The 16,307-nt window shown below is 41.0% G+C and overlaps 1 protein-coding gene across 5 annotated transcripts in view; it reads right to left on the bottom strand.

Annotated features, from left to right (window-relative positions):
- Nucleotides 1-16,307, bottom strand: part of NPHP1 (nephrocystin 1) — a 382,880-nt gene that overhangs the window by 16,938 nt on the left and 349,635 nt on the right. For all 5 annotated transcript variants that reach the window (XM_029594329.1, XM_029594331.1, XM_029594333.1 and 2 more), the window contains one exon: nucleotides 13,710-13,754. In XM_029594329.1, the coding sequence (XP_029450189.1) occupies nucleotides 13,710-13,754 (45 nt within the window). The remainder of the gene's footprint in view (nucleotides 1-13,709; nucleotides 13,755-16,307) is intronic.

Below are 16,307 nucleotides of genomic sequence, written 5' to 3'. Positions count from 1 at the left end.
TGAATTCTCAAAAGAGCATTAAACCAATATGGAGAATCACTCATACGAAGTTTGAAGACAATCAATCCTATTTTAAACAGAATCACTGAAATTGGATTATTTGGAAAAGTTTTGTCTTGGTTTGAATCTTTTTTACATGACCGTTCTTATATAGTTAAAATTGGTATATTGAAGTCCAAAACAATTCCTCTTACGTCAGGTGTCCCTCAGGATTCATCACTGTCGTTAATGTTGTTTTATGTTTATATGTTGCCACTCTGCAAGTTGTTATCCGGTTTGGGTCTAACTTTTACATATATGCCGATGATGTGCAGATTCTTCTTCCCATAAACAAATCCACTGAAAATACTTAAACTCTGGGGTATATATTATCTTCAATTCAACAATTACTAAGACACATGAAACTGGCATTAAATAATCAAAAAACTGAAATAGTGTATTTAAGCAACAGACTTGGGCCTAATGTAATTAACTCTTATAATTTTGACTCCTCTAATTAGAGCCTAGTAGAGTCAGCCCAGGATTTAGGACTAATTTTGGAATCTGAATTAAATATGAAAACAAATATTAGTAATATGATCAAAGATGGTTTTAATAAGCTACACTGAAACCTCTTTTATATTTTAACGATTTTAGAACCATAGTACAAGTTTTGATATTTTCTAAGATTGATTACTGTAACGCTCTTCTTTTAGGGCTCCCAGATAATTCGCTGAGACCACTACAATGTTGTGCTGGAGGTGGACCCTTGGTCTGGCGCAGGATTGATACGGCCCTCAGGGAGGTCCCAGAAGGCGCCTGCTGCCAGGAGGCAGAGCACACGAGGAGACAGAGGCAAGCTGGAACTTCACCAATAACAGTCCGGGGTTTCTGTAGGTTGAGCCCTTGGGTACCCGGACTGCCTGGGCTTAGATGGGCCTCAGAGGGTCTCCCGAAGAAGTAGCGGAAAGGTGTGCCCACCAAGAGCAAGGGTGCGCAGCTAGTGGAGAACAGATGAGCTAGACCGGAACAGAGTGTACGGGAGACCACTGGAAGGAACTGAAGGTCCTCCAGGCAAGATAGGCAGCACTTAGTGGTCTAGCTTGGGAGAAACTCTGTATTATGGCTGGGACACTGTGCCCAGGTCTGCCCAAAAACATTAGGATGTCATCAGCGAACATCGCTAACTTCAGCTGGTGTTTCCCTATACTGAGGCCCCAAAACTCTTTATCGAGTCGCAGTTTGATGGCAGGGGCTCTAGTGCCAAGACAAAAAGAAGAGTTGACAGTGTAGAGTGAATGGCTCTGACAATGTACCATTAATAAGGAGCCGAGCGCTTGGATTGTTATACAGAGCCCCCAGCCATGTTATGAAGTTTCCAGAGAAACCATAGTTTTGCAGGCTCCAAAATAGGTAATCCCATGAGAGAGAGTCGAAAGCTTTTTCAGCATCTAGACTCAAAATAAGTGCTTCAGACTGCGGATGGTAGCTTACTGCAGCAATCAGCCTCAGTACATTTTTCATCCCTTGTCTCCCTTTTATGAAACCCGTTTGGTCCAGATGGATGACCGATGGTAGTATGGAATTCAGCCTGGCCGCTAATACAGCTGCTAAAATTTTTTATTTTATTTTTTATTTTGCAGTTTCAGATATATTACAATCATAAATCGAGGTAAACAGAGATCTAACAAACATTTCTCTTTAGGCAATACATATATTTACCATCATAATCAATCCTGATCTCTAATTATTAAGGTAATATGGGAGGAAAGATATATTGAAATTGAAGCTCTCAAAAAGAAAAACAAACACAATAGTAATAAGCCAACACATAGGATAATATCCCCTTTTCCTTCTTAGTAGCACAATTCAAGCCTTGCCATCTAGAAATCCTCTTAGTTGTTCCAGCTCTAGAAATACATATTTTTCTTGTTGAAATTTAATTAAGCATTTACATGGGTATCTTAATAACATTGTAGCTCCACGATTTATAACCTCAGGCCTCATATTTAGGAACCTTTTCCTATGCTCTTGTGTAAAGCAGACAATGTCTAGGTAAATCCAGACTTTCTGCTTATAATATTGAGCCATCCTGTTTTTAAAAAAGAATTTCAATACTAAATTCCTATCTGATTCAAAGGCAAATGAAACTAATAAAGTTCCTCTTGTTTGAATCTCTGTCTGAGACGAAAGTTCCAATAATTCAGAAATGTTCATCGAGCGCTGTTCTTCTGTTTCTGCCCCCAGTGGGGCCATTGCCTTACCAGGGACATAAAATGCCTTAGTAATCACTGGAGTTATCTCTTTTGGAATCTTGAGGCATTCTAGCAGATAGCTTTTAAATATATCCACTGGTGTCAATTTCTTTATCACAGGAAAGTTAACCACACACAAATTTAAATATCGAAGGGAATTTTCAATATTTTCAAATTTTCTTTCAGCGATAACCTTGGATTTAATCAAATTAATTTGAGTACTTTCCATAGATGTTACTTCTTCTTCCATTTTCTCATGATGTAGTTTCACAGTCTTTTCAGTGTTTAACCCCCTTTTGTTAGACTCCAAAAATGCCTGCGTTAATGACGATATTGCAGACTCTATTGATATCAAGGCATTCCATACCGCATCTAGAGTTACTATCGGGGGTTTTTTTCAGGGAAAACACAGTACCTGGAATTAACATTGGCATTTCTTGAAGCGTGTTATTGCCCATGATGTCTCCAGCCGGTTTAGCCTTCTCGGGGCTGAGTAGAGATGTGCTTCTTCCCTCTGGGGATCTCACATCTCCCTCTCTCGCTCTGTCTCCATTACCTCCGTCTGACTCCGGTGTCAGCGTCTCTCTCCTCCCCAATCTCAGAGACTGTGTTGTTTCATCTGCTTCGACCCTGGTCTGACCTAGGGGTGGAGACGGCATCTCTGGAGCCCCAGGGCTAAGCGAGATCAACTCGGTCATAGAGAGGAAGCCCATCACCAGGGCACAGTCAGAAAGCTCCGCCAATATCCCTACCAGGTGAGTGAAAAAAATCATGCAAGTACTCGTTTGGGGCGTACACATTGCAAAAATCAGCCTTTGTTGATTACACGTCCCCTGGACAATGACATATCGGCCATCTGTGTCTTGCCACAATCTTTCTAGTTCAAAGGGTAATTGCTTGTGTATTAGAATCGCCACTCCTCATTTCCTGGATGAAAAGGAAGAGGAAAAGCACTGCCCCACCCATTCCCTTTGTAATTTGGCATGTTCTCCTGCCGTTAAGTGAGTCTCCTGAAGAAATACCACTTGCGACCCTAATCGTTTAAAGGCCGTCAACAATTTTTTCCGTTTAATAGGGGAGTGGATACCATCTACATTTAATGAGGTGAACCTTACAGTAGCCATTTTGGTTAGTTAGTCAAGGATCGGCGTCCTTTAAGCGCACCGTAAAAATTGGTATCCTCAGGGTTCCCGAGGCTCCCCAGCCTGAGCCTCCGGGATCATATGGTAAAAACAATATTTTAGGGCAAACATTGTCCAGTTGAGACAGTTGTTGTGTTTCTGTAGTGTGTATTCCACCTTGCCCCCCCCCCCCCCGCCTCTGCCCCTTTCCTCAGCTACCACACACATGCACACCACATATATACCTTCACACTCCAACATAGCATAACACACAGCTCTAGGAGGCTCAGAATGTCAACACTCCCCACCGAGGTAGGTCATGCCGGCATCCCCCTCCAACCCCCCCCCCCCCCAAAGATATATGGCATAGCCGACATGATATCAACAGTAAACATTTTAACAGATAAACCAACAGAATGTAACAGGAATTGAATTGTACCCAGGTATTCCACACGAGGTGCATGGGCCCAGGCCTACTCAGGTGTAAGCTGAAACTCTCTCGTAGTTGCAGGAAGGCCCTTGTCACCTGCAGTCCCCACACTTAAAGGCGCAGAAATCCGCCATCTGAGCTGACTCATCTAGGCCAGCGAACTACTAGTGTAGGAGAACTACTGTATTTTTCGCTCCATAAGACGCACTTTTTTTCCCCAAAAGTGGGGAGAAAATGTCTATGCGTCTTATGGAGCGAATATTAAAAAACAAACAAACAGCTAACTACAACCCCCCACCCTCCTGACCCCCCCAAGACCTGCCAAAAGTCCCTGGTGGTCCAGCGAGGGTCCGGGAGCGATCTCCTGCACTTGGGCTGTCAGCTGCCAGTAATCAAAATGGCGCCAACGTCCCTTTGCCCTTACTATGTCACAGGGGCTACCGGTGCTATAAGACGCACAGATGCCCGGGAACAGAGCCTGTTTAGCACACCATTTTTTTTTAATTTTCCCCCTCTGAATCCTAGGTGCGTCTTAAGGAGCAAAAAATACGGTATATCCATGAATTTTCTCGGGATCGGGTACCAATTCAAAAACATAGCAATCATCCTGGCTCGGCATCCCAGCTGTAGCAAGTTTATAAAACTTTTGACCAGCCATACCGCTCGTAGTGGTCGTCCAGCATGCAATGCTCCGGTCCCTTAAAGCTTTAGGCAGTGATTAGTTTAGGCATTTGCCTCCTGAGTGAGTTGCCAAAAAGTTGGATGCTTCCTCCTTTTTTGTGAAGAATACAGTCCTGTTGGCATGATGGTTGTGCAGCTTGGCAGGATAGAGCAACGCAAAAGGGATGCCGTGTTTGTGCAGTTCAGTACACATCGGGGCCATATACTTTTGTTGCGCTGCCACCACAGCTGAAAAATCATTAAATAATAAAATTCGACTCCCCGAGTATTCAATTGCTGGCTGCTTCCTGTACTCTCTCATTAGATGAACTTTATGCAAACAGTTAAGTATGCGGGCCATTACTGGCCACAGTTTGCTTCCCGTGTCTCGGGCCAGGCCCACATGATAAGCCCTTTCGCAGCGCAGCTGCCCCGCTATTTGGGCTAAGCCTATCTTGTTTGGGAGCCATTTTTCTACAAAAGTGTACAGCTCTGTCTCTGATACTGACTCCGGCAAACCTACAATCTTGATGTTGTTACATCTATTTCTATTCTCCTGGTCCTCAATCCGTTCCAGGAGAGCAACCTGCTGATCATGTAGGAGCTGCACTTGCTTTTCTGCTGCCACGAGGCAGCAGAAAAGCAAGTGCAGTTCTGTTCACCCACACACTGTTCAACTCCATCCAACCTTTTAGCCTGGCCTTCCACTGCACTTTTTACGTCGTCCATGGCTGATTATATCTTTTTTTTTTTTTTAATTCTTTATTTATGATTTTAATTCACAAAATAAAATCAGAAATACATTTCAATAATGTTCATACCATGAAAATTATTTTTGAGGAAGAAAAGGTTACCATAATTACAACTTCAATATCTAACAATCATATCCTATCACCTTCCAGTTACTAAACAAATCTAGGGAGCCACTATAAGCAAGAAACTTTATAGGAAATAAATTTAGAACAAAATTAACAGAAGTAAGTCGACTAAGCATTAAGACCCAACAGTATCCTGACTAGAATTCCTGTCTCTTTCTGCCTGAGCCCTCTGACCTTCTAAGAACTTTTCTAGGTTCTGTGGTTCATAATATATATACTTTTTATCATTCACCCACATTATGCACTTACATGGAAACCTTATGATGGTACGAATCCCAAAAGTTTTGGCAAGGTTTGCTAATGCAATAAACTTTTTTCTCCTAGTTTGAGTTTCTCTTGCTATGTCTGGATAAATCCATATCTTCTGGCCCAGGTAGAGAGAGGTTCTATTTAACATAAACTGTTTTAAAATTTTATCTCTGTCTTCTGACTGAGAAAACTTTACTAACAAGGTACCCCTACTCTCTACCTGGGCACTGAGAGATGTCTCTAGTAATTCGGTGACATTTAACGTTGTTTCCTGATATTCTTGATTTGCATTTACATTGCTACTTTGGTTACTCTGTCCTATAAAATACGCATTGGATATTAAAGGTAGGTTTTCAGATGTTATTGAAAGAACATTTATAAAGTAATTTTTCAGTTGTTCTTTAGATGACATTAATCTACACTTAGGGAAGTTGACTATTCTAAGGTTTTGGTAACGGACTACATTTTCCAAGTTTTCTACTTTCTTGGCCATTACATTTTCTCCTTTAATGATATTAAACTGTACATTCTTAATCGAGTTTAATTCTTCCTCCACCTTTACCAACGTCGCACTATTATTAGTTACCAAAGGATTTATATTTAATATGACATTCTGCATCTCTTTTATGTTATCATTTAAATTTGCAATGTTTACTTGTAGACCAGTTATCGCTTGCCATAGCATTTCTAAGGAAACTTTCTTAGGGTTTACAGATTTAACAATTGGGGTTGATGATAACAAAAGGTTCCCTTCCAGTTCTTGTCTGTCAGTGTTCCCAAGGTTTGGAGAAGGAGTATTCTCTCCAGGAACGTTTGGACTCCCATCTGTTCCATTAGATTTTCCACCGACTTTATGCTCTCCCATTTGAGATGTAACAGCTGCTTCACCAAGCTCGCTTTCTTGTACTGACCTTATCCCTGGAGCCTCCTCATTTGAGCCCCCTACTACCAACAACTTCCGTATGGTATGTGAGCCTGACTCCAAGGTATAGGCAGTAGACTGAGGGGGAGCCGGCACTGATGGGGCCCCTGGACTTAGACTAACTTCGCCTGATAGAGGAGACACTTGCTCCTTGTCTACCTCTATAATAGGCCTCTCAGGGGTTAAAAATGCCGACGGTGAGTAAAATCCCGTTATCACTGATTGAGTAGGGATAGGTCTCGCTGGTATTGAGGACTCCTGCTTGACCTTTCCCTTTCTTTTAGTATGAGGCATTGTGTTAAGGAAACGTTAAAGCCAATGAATATGGGGTTACTCACTCTTCTGTAGCAAGGCAATATCGAGCTGAAGAGGTACCAGAGGTTCCGATGTCCTGGAATAGAGTCCTGGGCGCCTTCTTCGCCTTCGCCGGTCTAAGCCGGTCCAAGCCGCGCGCCCCTTATGGAGCGCGCGGCTTAGGTAGTGCGCCAACGGCGACGACGCGCCGTCTGTAGATCTTTTTAAAGGCAGATGCAGGCTGCTGACGTCACTGGGCATCTCCTTCCGGGTCCAGAACCCGCCGCTGTTCCGAAGGGTGTCAGGTGGCGTTAACAAGCCGTCAAGGCGCCAGCAGCAGAACTCCTCTCTCTCTCTCCTCTCCGCTCAGCAGCTCCCGGGGTTTCCAGCGTCTGCAGATCTTTTTAAAGGCAGACGCAGGCTGCTGACGTCACTGGGCGTCTCCTTCCGGGTCCAGAACCTGCCGCTGTTCCGAAGGGTGTCAGGTGGCGTTAACAAGCCGTCAAGGCGCCAGCAGCAGAACTCCTCTCTCTCTCTCCTCTCCGCTCAGCAGCTCCCGGGGTTTCCAGCGTCTGCAGATCTTTTTAAAGGCAGACGCAGGCTGCTGACGTCACTGGGCGTCTCCTTCCGGGTCCAGAACCCGCCGCTGTTCCGAAGGGTGTCAGGTGGCGTTAACAAGCCGTCAAGGCGCCAGCAGCAGAACTCCTCTCTCTCTCTCCTCTCCGCTCAGCAGCTCCCCCTGATTATATCTTAATTAACTGTTCATCCAGGGCAGCCGAGACTCTAGACGAGATTTGGAGCAGCATATCTTCGGAGACAGATGCCAGGTGTTTTGCGCTGTCGGCCCCGGTCGCCATCTTGGCTGTGTGACTTCTTCGCTCCATGATGCTTTTGGAGCTGCAATGGCGCATACCACACTCCTTGGCCTCGAATGTCCCTGGAACCACGGCAATTTTGGTCCCTAGAGAGTCACTTCGCTTTCGGCAACAAGCAGGAACGCGATGGCCTGAATCGTTAGGTGATGTTAGTAGATTTGGAGAGAGGGGGCCGCACAGCTAATTTCTCAAGCTTCCTCCTTGGGTGACCTCATCCCCGGAAGTCCCCAACACCATTCTTACTTCAGAGTAGGTTCCATTTACCATCACGTACTGTCTTCTATCCATCAACCAGTTTGTAATTCTTGCCACCACCTAGGCGCTCACTCCCAAGCTTCTTATTTTATTCACAAGCCTCCTATGCGGGACCATATCCAAAGCTTTGCTGAAATCCAAGTAGATCACATTGAGTGCTCTTCCTCGATCCAATTCTTTAGTCACCAAATCAAAAAAAATCAATCAGATTTGTCTAACAGGACCTTCCTTGGTGAATCCATGCTGCCTTGAATCGAGCAGTTCACTGGATTGTAGATAGTTCACTATCCTTTCCTTCAGCAGAGTTGCCATTAATTTTCCCACCACCGAGATGATGGTAACTGGCCTCAAGTTTCCACCACCACCACCGCTCTTCTCCAATCTTGCGGCACCACCTCCATTTCCAGGGATCTACTGAACAGGTCCTTCAGCAGACCCGCCAGCATATCTCTGAGCTCCCTCAGTATCCTGGGATGTACCTCATCCGGTTCCATGGCCTTGTCCACCTTCAGTTTTCCTACCTCTTCCCATACATTCTCTTCTGAAAACAGAATTTGGTCTATTCCACCCCCATCCAGTCTTATCAACTAGTAACGGTCCTTCTCCAGAATCTTCTTTAGTGAACACTGAACTGAAGTATTTGTTTAATATTTGGGTCATTTCTTCGTCTCTCTCCCTCAGTATTTGTAATCCAATTATTCTTATCATTCCTAATGCCCTCAATGAAATTAGAATCTGAGTTTCAAACAAATTAGCAAGCAGCTGGCCAGATCTATTGCTCCCATGGCTTATTGATGAATAAGATCATTTAAGATTTTCTGACTATATCATTCTTTATTTTGAGACCAGTTCATTTGAGTTTTATAGTAAGATACCCTTTTTTCCAAATCTAAAATATCCCTATTTATTTTGGGGGGAGGGGAAGAGAGTTGGTTATTATTAGGCCTACTGTCTAGCATGTTTGCTGAGGTGATTAGGTAGGAACTATGAGCAGTCATGTTTTCCCTGGAGGCAAGAGATACAGATGGAGTGCATCTTCCCCTTCTTTTATTTTTAACACCCTCCTCTCCGAGGGTTTGATGTATGTTGAGGTCCTGCCCAATCATTGCACATATAATTAAGATATGGCTCATACTTTGTAAACAACTGAACATCCTCTTGGGTATACAAACACTACTTGCTCTACTAAAAGACAACCCCAATATCTTGATGGACACATTTTACATGGAGATTGCTGATTGGTAGCACCTGGGACTAAAATTTGTAGGGCAATTATGGGATGAACATGGTTGCCATTCTCTTGACACTTTTATGGGAGAGTTTGATCTGAGGAAAAAGTCAAGAGAAATGTATGATAGTATAAGGGTTTATTTGTCTAGGTTGGAAGGAGTGTCCTGAGTGCAAAGGAAACTCTCTCAAGTTGAAATAGTGCTTCTAAAGATTGAGATGGTTTGTAAAATATTTTCTCTTTTATATTGCACTAATATATTATCCTGTGAAGATGGGGATCCCCTCACTGACCTGATAAATAAGTGGAACAAAAATCTGGGATTGCGTTTGGCAGAGAGGGATTGGGGAACTACCTGGAAGAAAATGCACTAAGTCTCAATATGTTTTAGGAGGGTTGAATTTATGTATCAATTAGTAAAGAGAATCTATAGGTATCACCTCTATTACATCACCTTCTCCCCACAGTCATCTGTGTTGGAGAGGTTGTGGAGAGTTTGGGACATATATTCATGTCTGGTGGATGTGTCCTGTTGACAGAATTTTGGGCTAGGGTTGAAACAATAATCACCAGAATACTGGGATGTTGTATACATCTCCAGCCAGTGCTGAGCCTTTTAGGGCTGTGGAAGGATGTCATCTTGAGTAGCCCTCAACGTAAACTGTATGATCACTTCTGCAGCATATTTTACAATTGCAACATATTGGAAGTCTGTATCTATGTTTGCTCATTGATACAAGCAAGTAAAGTATATTGCAATATTAGAAAAGCTAACTTTTTCACTTCCAAAGAAAAATATTGTATATGACAGTGTGTGGAGACCATGCTGGAAATTCATGGAGATTGTTGACAACCTGCATGTTAGAGCAGCTCTGCTGTTTTAGGGTGGGAAGGGTGGAAGAAACTGGGGGAATGTATCTATTATTTGGATTGCCTCTATCCTGGATGATATGTTTGTAGGATCTGTGATGGATTATCAATATCTGGTTCATGTATCTGTACTATATAGTTTATTGCATTGTTGTTTGTCTGCTTGTTCTATAAATAGTTTAAAAAAACCAAATAAAATGTAAGGAGTTATTCAAAAAGAAATGGAAAATAAAAGAGAAAATATCATAATATCTTGCCCAGTATCACTCTACAGTGCAACCATATCTTGAGTACCGTGTGTAGTTCTGGTCACCTGATCTAAAAAAATAACACAAACTACAAAAGGTACAAAGAAGGGCAACAAAAATGATAAAGAGGATGGAAAGGCTCCCTTATAAAGAAAAATGTAATGGGTTAGGGCTCTTCAGCTTGGAGAAGAGGCAACTGAGAGGGGATATAATAGAAACGTATAAAATAATGAGCTGGGTAGAATAAGTAAATAGAGGATGGTTATTTACCCTTTCAAATAAGACTATGGATATACCCTGAAACTAACAGGTAGCATATTTAAAACAATGGAGTAAATATTTTTTCATTCAGCACACAATCAAGCTGTGGAATTTGTTGCCATGGGACGTGATCAAGCATAGCTGGGTTTAAAAATGTTTTGAATAAATTCCTGGAGGAAATGTCCATAAACCATAATTGGCCATGTAGATTTGAGAAAGTCACCGTTATACCTGGGAATGAGCAACAAGAAATGGATCTACTCTCTTTGGGTTCTTCCAGACAACTTGTGACTCATATTGGCCAGTGTCAGAAACAGTATGCTGAGCTCATAGTGGTGACTCAGCAGAGCACACCTTATATTCTATATTCTTAACTGATGATCCTCACAAAGGATTTTAACTTATCATACGTACTTAATATGAGGTTAGGGGTGAAATTTCAAAGAATTATGCATATAAAAATTAGCTTATATGTGTGTAAACTCACGTACACACATATATGCTATGTATTTTTGCTTTCCGCGCACATATTCGCGTGTAAAAGGGATGGTCTAAGGGCATTCTTGGACGAGGCCAACATTTATGTGCACAAGTTGCTATTTTAAAAGACACTTATACATGGAGATTTACCAGCTTACTTGTGTAATTTTGCACCAGCTGATTATCTTGCATAAGTAATATTAAACATGTTTATTGTGTACTATTGGCCAGATGGGAGATCTGGGTGAACGGGAGGAAGTTCAAGCTGAAGAACCAGGAAGGTCTTGTTGAATTGGAGAAGGATTGGGTGAACAGGTGGATTAATTGGTAAAACTGGTAATGTCAATTATGCAATTATGCACAGATTTACACGAGCAAGTTCTACTTAATTTTCACATGTAAAATATATGCACATATATTTTTAAAATAGGAAAAGTATGCATGTTCAATGCATTGAAATACTCGGTTTCAACATACTGCATGTATTCACACATAAGCATACATACACGCCTATGTTGCAGGGTAGAGAAACATGTATTTTATGATATGCGCAGGATATAAAATACTAATGTAAAATTACATGCGGCCATATATGCGCTTACATGTCACTGCACACAGATGTCTGATAGTTATCTTTTTAGTAAAAAGGATCTCAAACAAGTATGCATTTCAGATATGAACAACATGGAATCATACTAGGAGCGAGGCTGATTGTGATGCTGTATACAAATATAATGGTAAAAAATCTGGTACTAGTAAAGATAACTAATAGGAATTCATTGAAGACAAATCGTTAAGAATGTTAGCACAGTGCTGAAAGTTTGACTGTTACCTCAAAGGGGATGTCTGTTTTTTAGAAACAAATTTTTAAAGAATAGCTCCAGGAAATATTTTTCAATTACAAAAAAAATATTTAAATACATTTTTTTAAATTCCAATATTAATTTACCAGTGAATTTGTGTATATGTGGAGGGAGTATGACATACACAACAGAGTCAAATATTGCCCCATAATATCATTTGTCCAACTGTGTTTCTAACATCCCACTAGTGCTAGAAGTATATAAATAAACCTACTGGCAGAACTAATCATGCTAGAATTAAAAAAGATAATAATAAAATATGAGAATGGCTCCGTGGCTCAGGCTGTGCACTCTGTACTGTGATGCAGGGAATCCAGGGTTTTATTTGCAATCATTCAAATTAAATCATTTCCCTGAGTGCAATATCCAGTGTTGAGTTCTAGTCTTGAAAAATGTAGCAAAAGATTGTAGGGCCTGGCCATGCCACAAAGATGGCATGCTAAGGCCCAGAAAGGGAGGAAAGGCAGCTGCTGCAAAAGTGGGACGGAGAGTGACCCCAGAGATTCCTAATACATTTCTGCTTTTTGTCAACATTATAGGCTTGACTCAGCCCCCATTTACCTTCCTTAAAGGTGCAGATATACCAACATAAAGAGATCACAACAATATTTTCTTGAAAATTATTCAAAATGGATCTAAGACTCGCTCAGCATATCATATTAGCAAATAAGAAGGAATATAAAATTCTGAACCAATCTGTTACTATGCCCAGAGTGCCTATTAACTTTTTACTAATGCTGATATTTAACAATCTATGCCAGTCTCCATTTGATGATGTCAGCCATGTGTGAGGACTGCCATCCTGCTTGTCCTCAGAGAAACAATCTTTTGCTACATTTTTCAAGACTAGAACTCAACACTGGATGTTGCACTCAGGGGAAATGATTTAATTTGAATGATCTCAAATAAAAAAGACCAAATGGCCAACAGTAATACCAACACTGGATTTCTTTTTTGGATCTGGAAGTTTCCTCCTGTTCCTTTGTACTTCCAACAACCAAGCGCCTTAATTTACAACTACCCAGGGATCTTTCCCCTACTTTATATCTCCCTCCACAACATACCTAGTCTGGTCATTGCAGCAATGTTCCTGGTCCTTGGCCAGGAGCCTTGTACCAGGGCTCTTTTTGGAATCCTGAAATCTTGGACCCTACATCCAGCCACTATAAAGTCAATATTCAAAGTTGGCCGTTTAAGAAACTTAGCCAGATATAACTTATCGTGTTATCTGGCTAAGTTACAAGTTATATTCAGCACTACGAGCCGCTGAATATAAGCATATACATCCACACATATCCATATAAGTTATAACTGGCTAAGTTTAGACCTGCTCTATGGCACATCTAGCTTAGCTGAAATGACAGTGATTATGCAGCTAAGACTATCTGTAGTTAGCTGAACATAGGTACATATTCAGCAGCCACTATTTAGCTGCATAAGTTACACTTATCTGGCTGAATAGCGCTGAACACACTTTGAATATTGACTTCCTGATGTCTTTAAGCAATGACAATGATTCCCTTCCCCTCCAGGAAGTTGTGAACACTGCCTCTGCTTCATTTCATCACCCTGCCAATCCAGGGAGAAAGATGATCTGACTCAAGGCGCAAATTGGGTCCTTCCACATGGCAGTACATAGCACTATAACTAAACCACTAACTGGCATAGTACCACATTATACATTTGATTTATGTTGCTCAAGTTGATATTTGTGGTATGGATACTGCATATAATGGTTTATTATCTTTATATATTTCTAGAATGTTGAGCATTCCAAATACCTGTTTTTAATTCTAATTTGAATACTACATGTTGAACTTAAGAAAAAAATTTTGTTTTACCTTTTCTGATCTCTTTAATGTGCTTTCCTTTTCTGCCCATGTGCTCTGAAATAGAATAAAAGATTAGATTCAATGGATTTCTGAATGCTAGAAGTATACAGCACAGTTCATCCAAAGTATACTTGGAGATTCGTTGCATTCTGTGGGTTCTATATTTAAAAGAAACTGATTCACAAACCAGTCACTTGGACTTCATCCCTGGGATAAACTGAACATAGGAGATGGCCAACAAGCAGGCTGATGCAATAAATACACCCAGCCTATCGCACAGGTTTACACACAGTTGGACATGTATTTTGGATGCCTAGACTAGCACCCGATGCAATAAGGAGATTAAAGCACCCAAATGCATAGCTGATAGCGCCAATCACATGTAAATTCCATGTAGATGAGGCTATTAGGTATTACCCCCCGATGCAGAAAAGCGCTAGACACCCAATGCACACTTTTTAATGCAGCTAATTTAACTCCAGCTCCGGAGGTGGCGTAAAGTCAATCCACGATCAAGGGCTAATGAGAAATTTAAAAATACAATCCTATGTGCTTCTTCCTACTTAGTATAGATGTGACACTTAAATATACTGCTTGCAGTGTTGAAAAATAAATTTATACTGGCTTGATTTAAAAGAAAAAATTCTTCTAGACACACAATTTAGACGCCCATAACAAGGGGTGCTTAGCTCTAGGCATCTTCAGCAACCTCAGCAAAATCAGCCAGAAGAAGTGGGAAAAAATGGACGCTTGCATTGAGCGCCCATTACAATTGTGGGCACCTGATATAGTTGAGCGCTAGGGATGCAAAATTCTCCCCTAGCATGTCCATTTTTACACAGCCCCTCATTTAAATACTGCACCAGGTGCCCAGAGGATGTGGCTGCACACGTGTTAGGAAAACGGGTGCTCAATAAGGTCTTATTGCATTGGCCCCAAGATCTTTTATCCAAAAGCTCATGATGAAACATACAAGCTGGCTGACAGACTCCTTCACTTGCATGGCTATTGTGCAAGGTTCTGTTGGGTATAGCGCTAAGATAGTGTACAAGGCCACAAATAGGATCCTTGCTGTATCAGTTTGGGGTTCAGATCTGGCATATACTTGCATTTGTGCAACAGAATAAGAGATAATGGCTGCCAACAATTAACCCTTGTGACAAAGCAGAAGAAAGCCAAAGGAACCCTTCTGATACATGCTCAAGCTAAGATGAATGAAAATTAGTACAAATGAGAATTTACCCAATCTGAAAGTACAAGTACAAAACATTACAGAACGATGATGGGGAATGGACTTTGCTCTAAGCAATGTTGTGCCTGCTGGTTAGCAGATTCACACTATACCACCCTTTCCTTTTACAGGAAAGGGATAAATTACACAAGTGGCACACTTCAAAAAAGTATTAGTGATTTATGTTTACTAAATTATGTTACATTTATCTTTAAACTTGCTACAAATATATAGCATTACGGTTGGTTAGACAATAGTCTGACCAAGGAGTATCCCTGTTGAGTTCACAGGTTAACTGGGCATATGTGAGAAGGATCAAGGTCTTTGCTTATTCCTTATGAGAGAGACAGAGGGATTCAGACAAGAAAGAAACAGAAACATTTGCCTGGAGCAGGTTGCAGTTGACTAATTCCATGGCAAGGCTACCACTGGCACCAAGGAAAGATCATGATAGTCCTTGGGAAAAGCTGTGTCTCTCAGAAGGTATACCACATATCTACAGTCACGAGATGTGAGAAGGTACATCCTTTGAGATTGTTAGATACCCTTACTCATGGTAACTGTCAGGGTATAAACTTAGAATCCTTTAATGGTGAAAGGGATGGACTAAGAGAGAAGGTAGAGGAATGAGCCAACTGTTCAAACAGTTCTGGGATCTAACAGTAGTTTCTAGTGATGTAAGTTATAGAAAGAGTAAATGTACCCAGTGCCCTGAACTTCTTGTATTAGGGAAAAATCAAATTATTCTGCCAGTCAGGGAGGATGATTGTCTGACAGATATTATACTATAGTTACAAATGCTACTTATAAGAAGAAGCCTTGAAAGTATGTTTTTCTTTGTTGAGCATATTCTGTAATTAATGGGGGGAAGAGGGGGTTGGAAATTAAAGACAAGCCAGTTGTAACTACCACCAACAACTAACGTATTGTGAAAGTCTTATAGGGACTAGCTACAAAATCTGCCAAGCAGGGCACATTTTATTAATTTATAGCCACCTGTTTGACCTAGTTTTAAAGAATTCACATAACCATGCAAGAACTCTGCAACCAAGTAATTTTAACTATTTAAAATTAATTTGGATAAGACTTTCTTTATGTAGGCACTCTTTTGCCCTATCCAAATTAATTACTAAATATAGGACAAGAATAAGAACTCTTGAATCGGACCCATATGGAGGTTTCCCTTGTGATGTTGGACCTGCTACTCTCTAGTGACATATAACTTGCAGGTCAATTAAAAAAAGTGCTAAGTGGCAAGAATAACCACTTAATTTTAATTGGTTAAATTTAGGAAATTATTTCAGCTAAATCTAATCAGGTAAGTTTTCAGCTGAAAATTCAGGTAAATTTATGGTCAAATTTGTTCAGCTAGATTT

Source organism: Rhinatrema bivittatum, chromosome 3, assembly GCF_901001135.1.
Source record: "Rhinatrema bivittatum chromosome 3, aRhiBiv1.1, whole genome shotgun sequence".
Taxonomy (NCBI): Eukaryota; Metazoa; Chordata; class Amphibia; order Gymnophiona; family Rhinatrematidae; genus Rhinatrema; species Rhinatrema bivittatum.
Note: the sequence above shows the minus strand (reverse complement) of the source record. Positions and strands in the feature narration are given on the sequence as shown.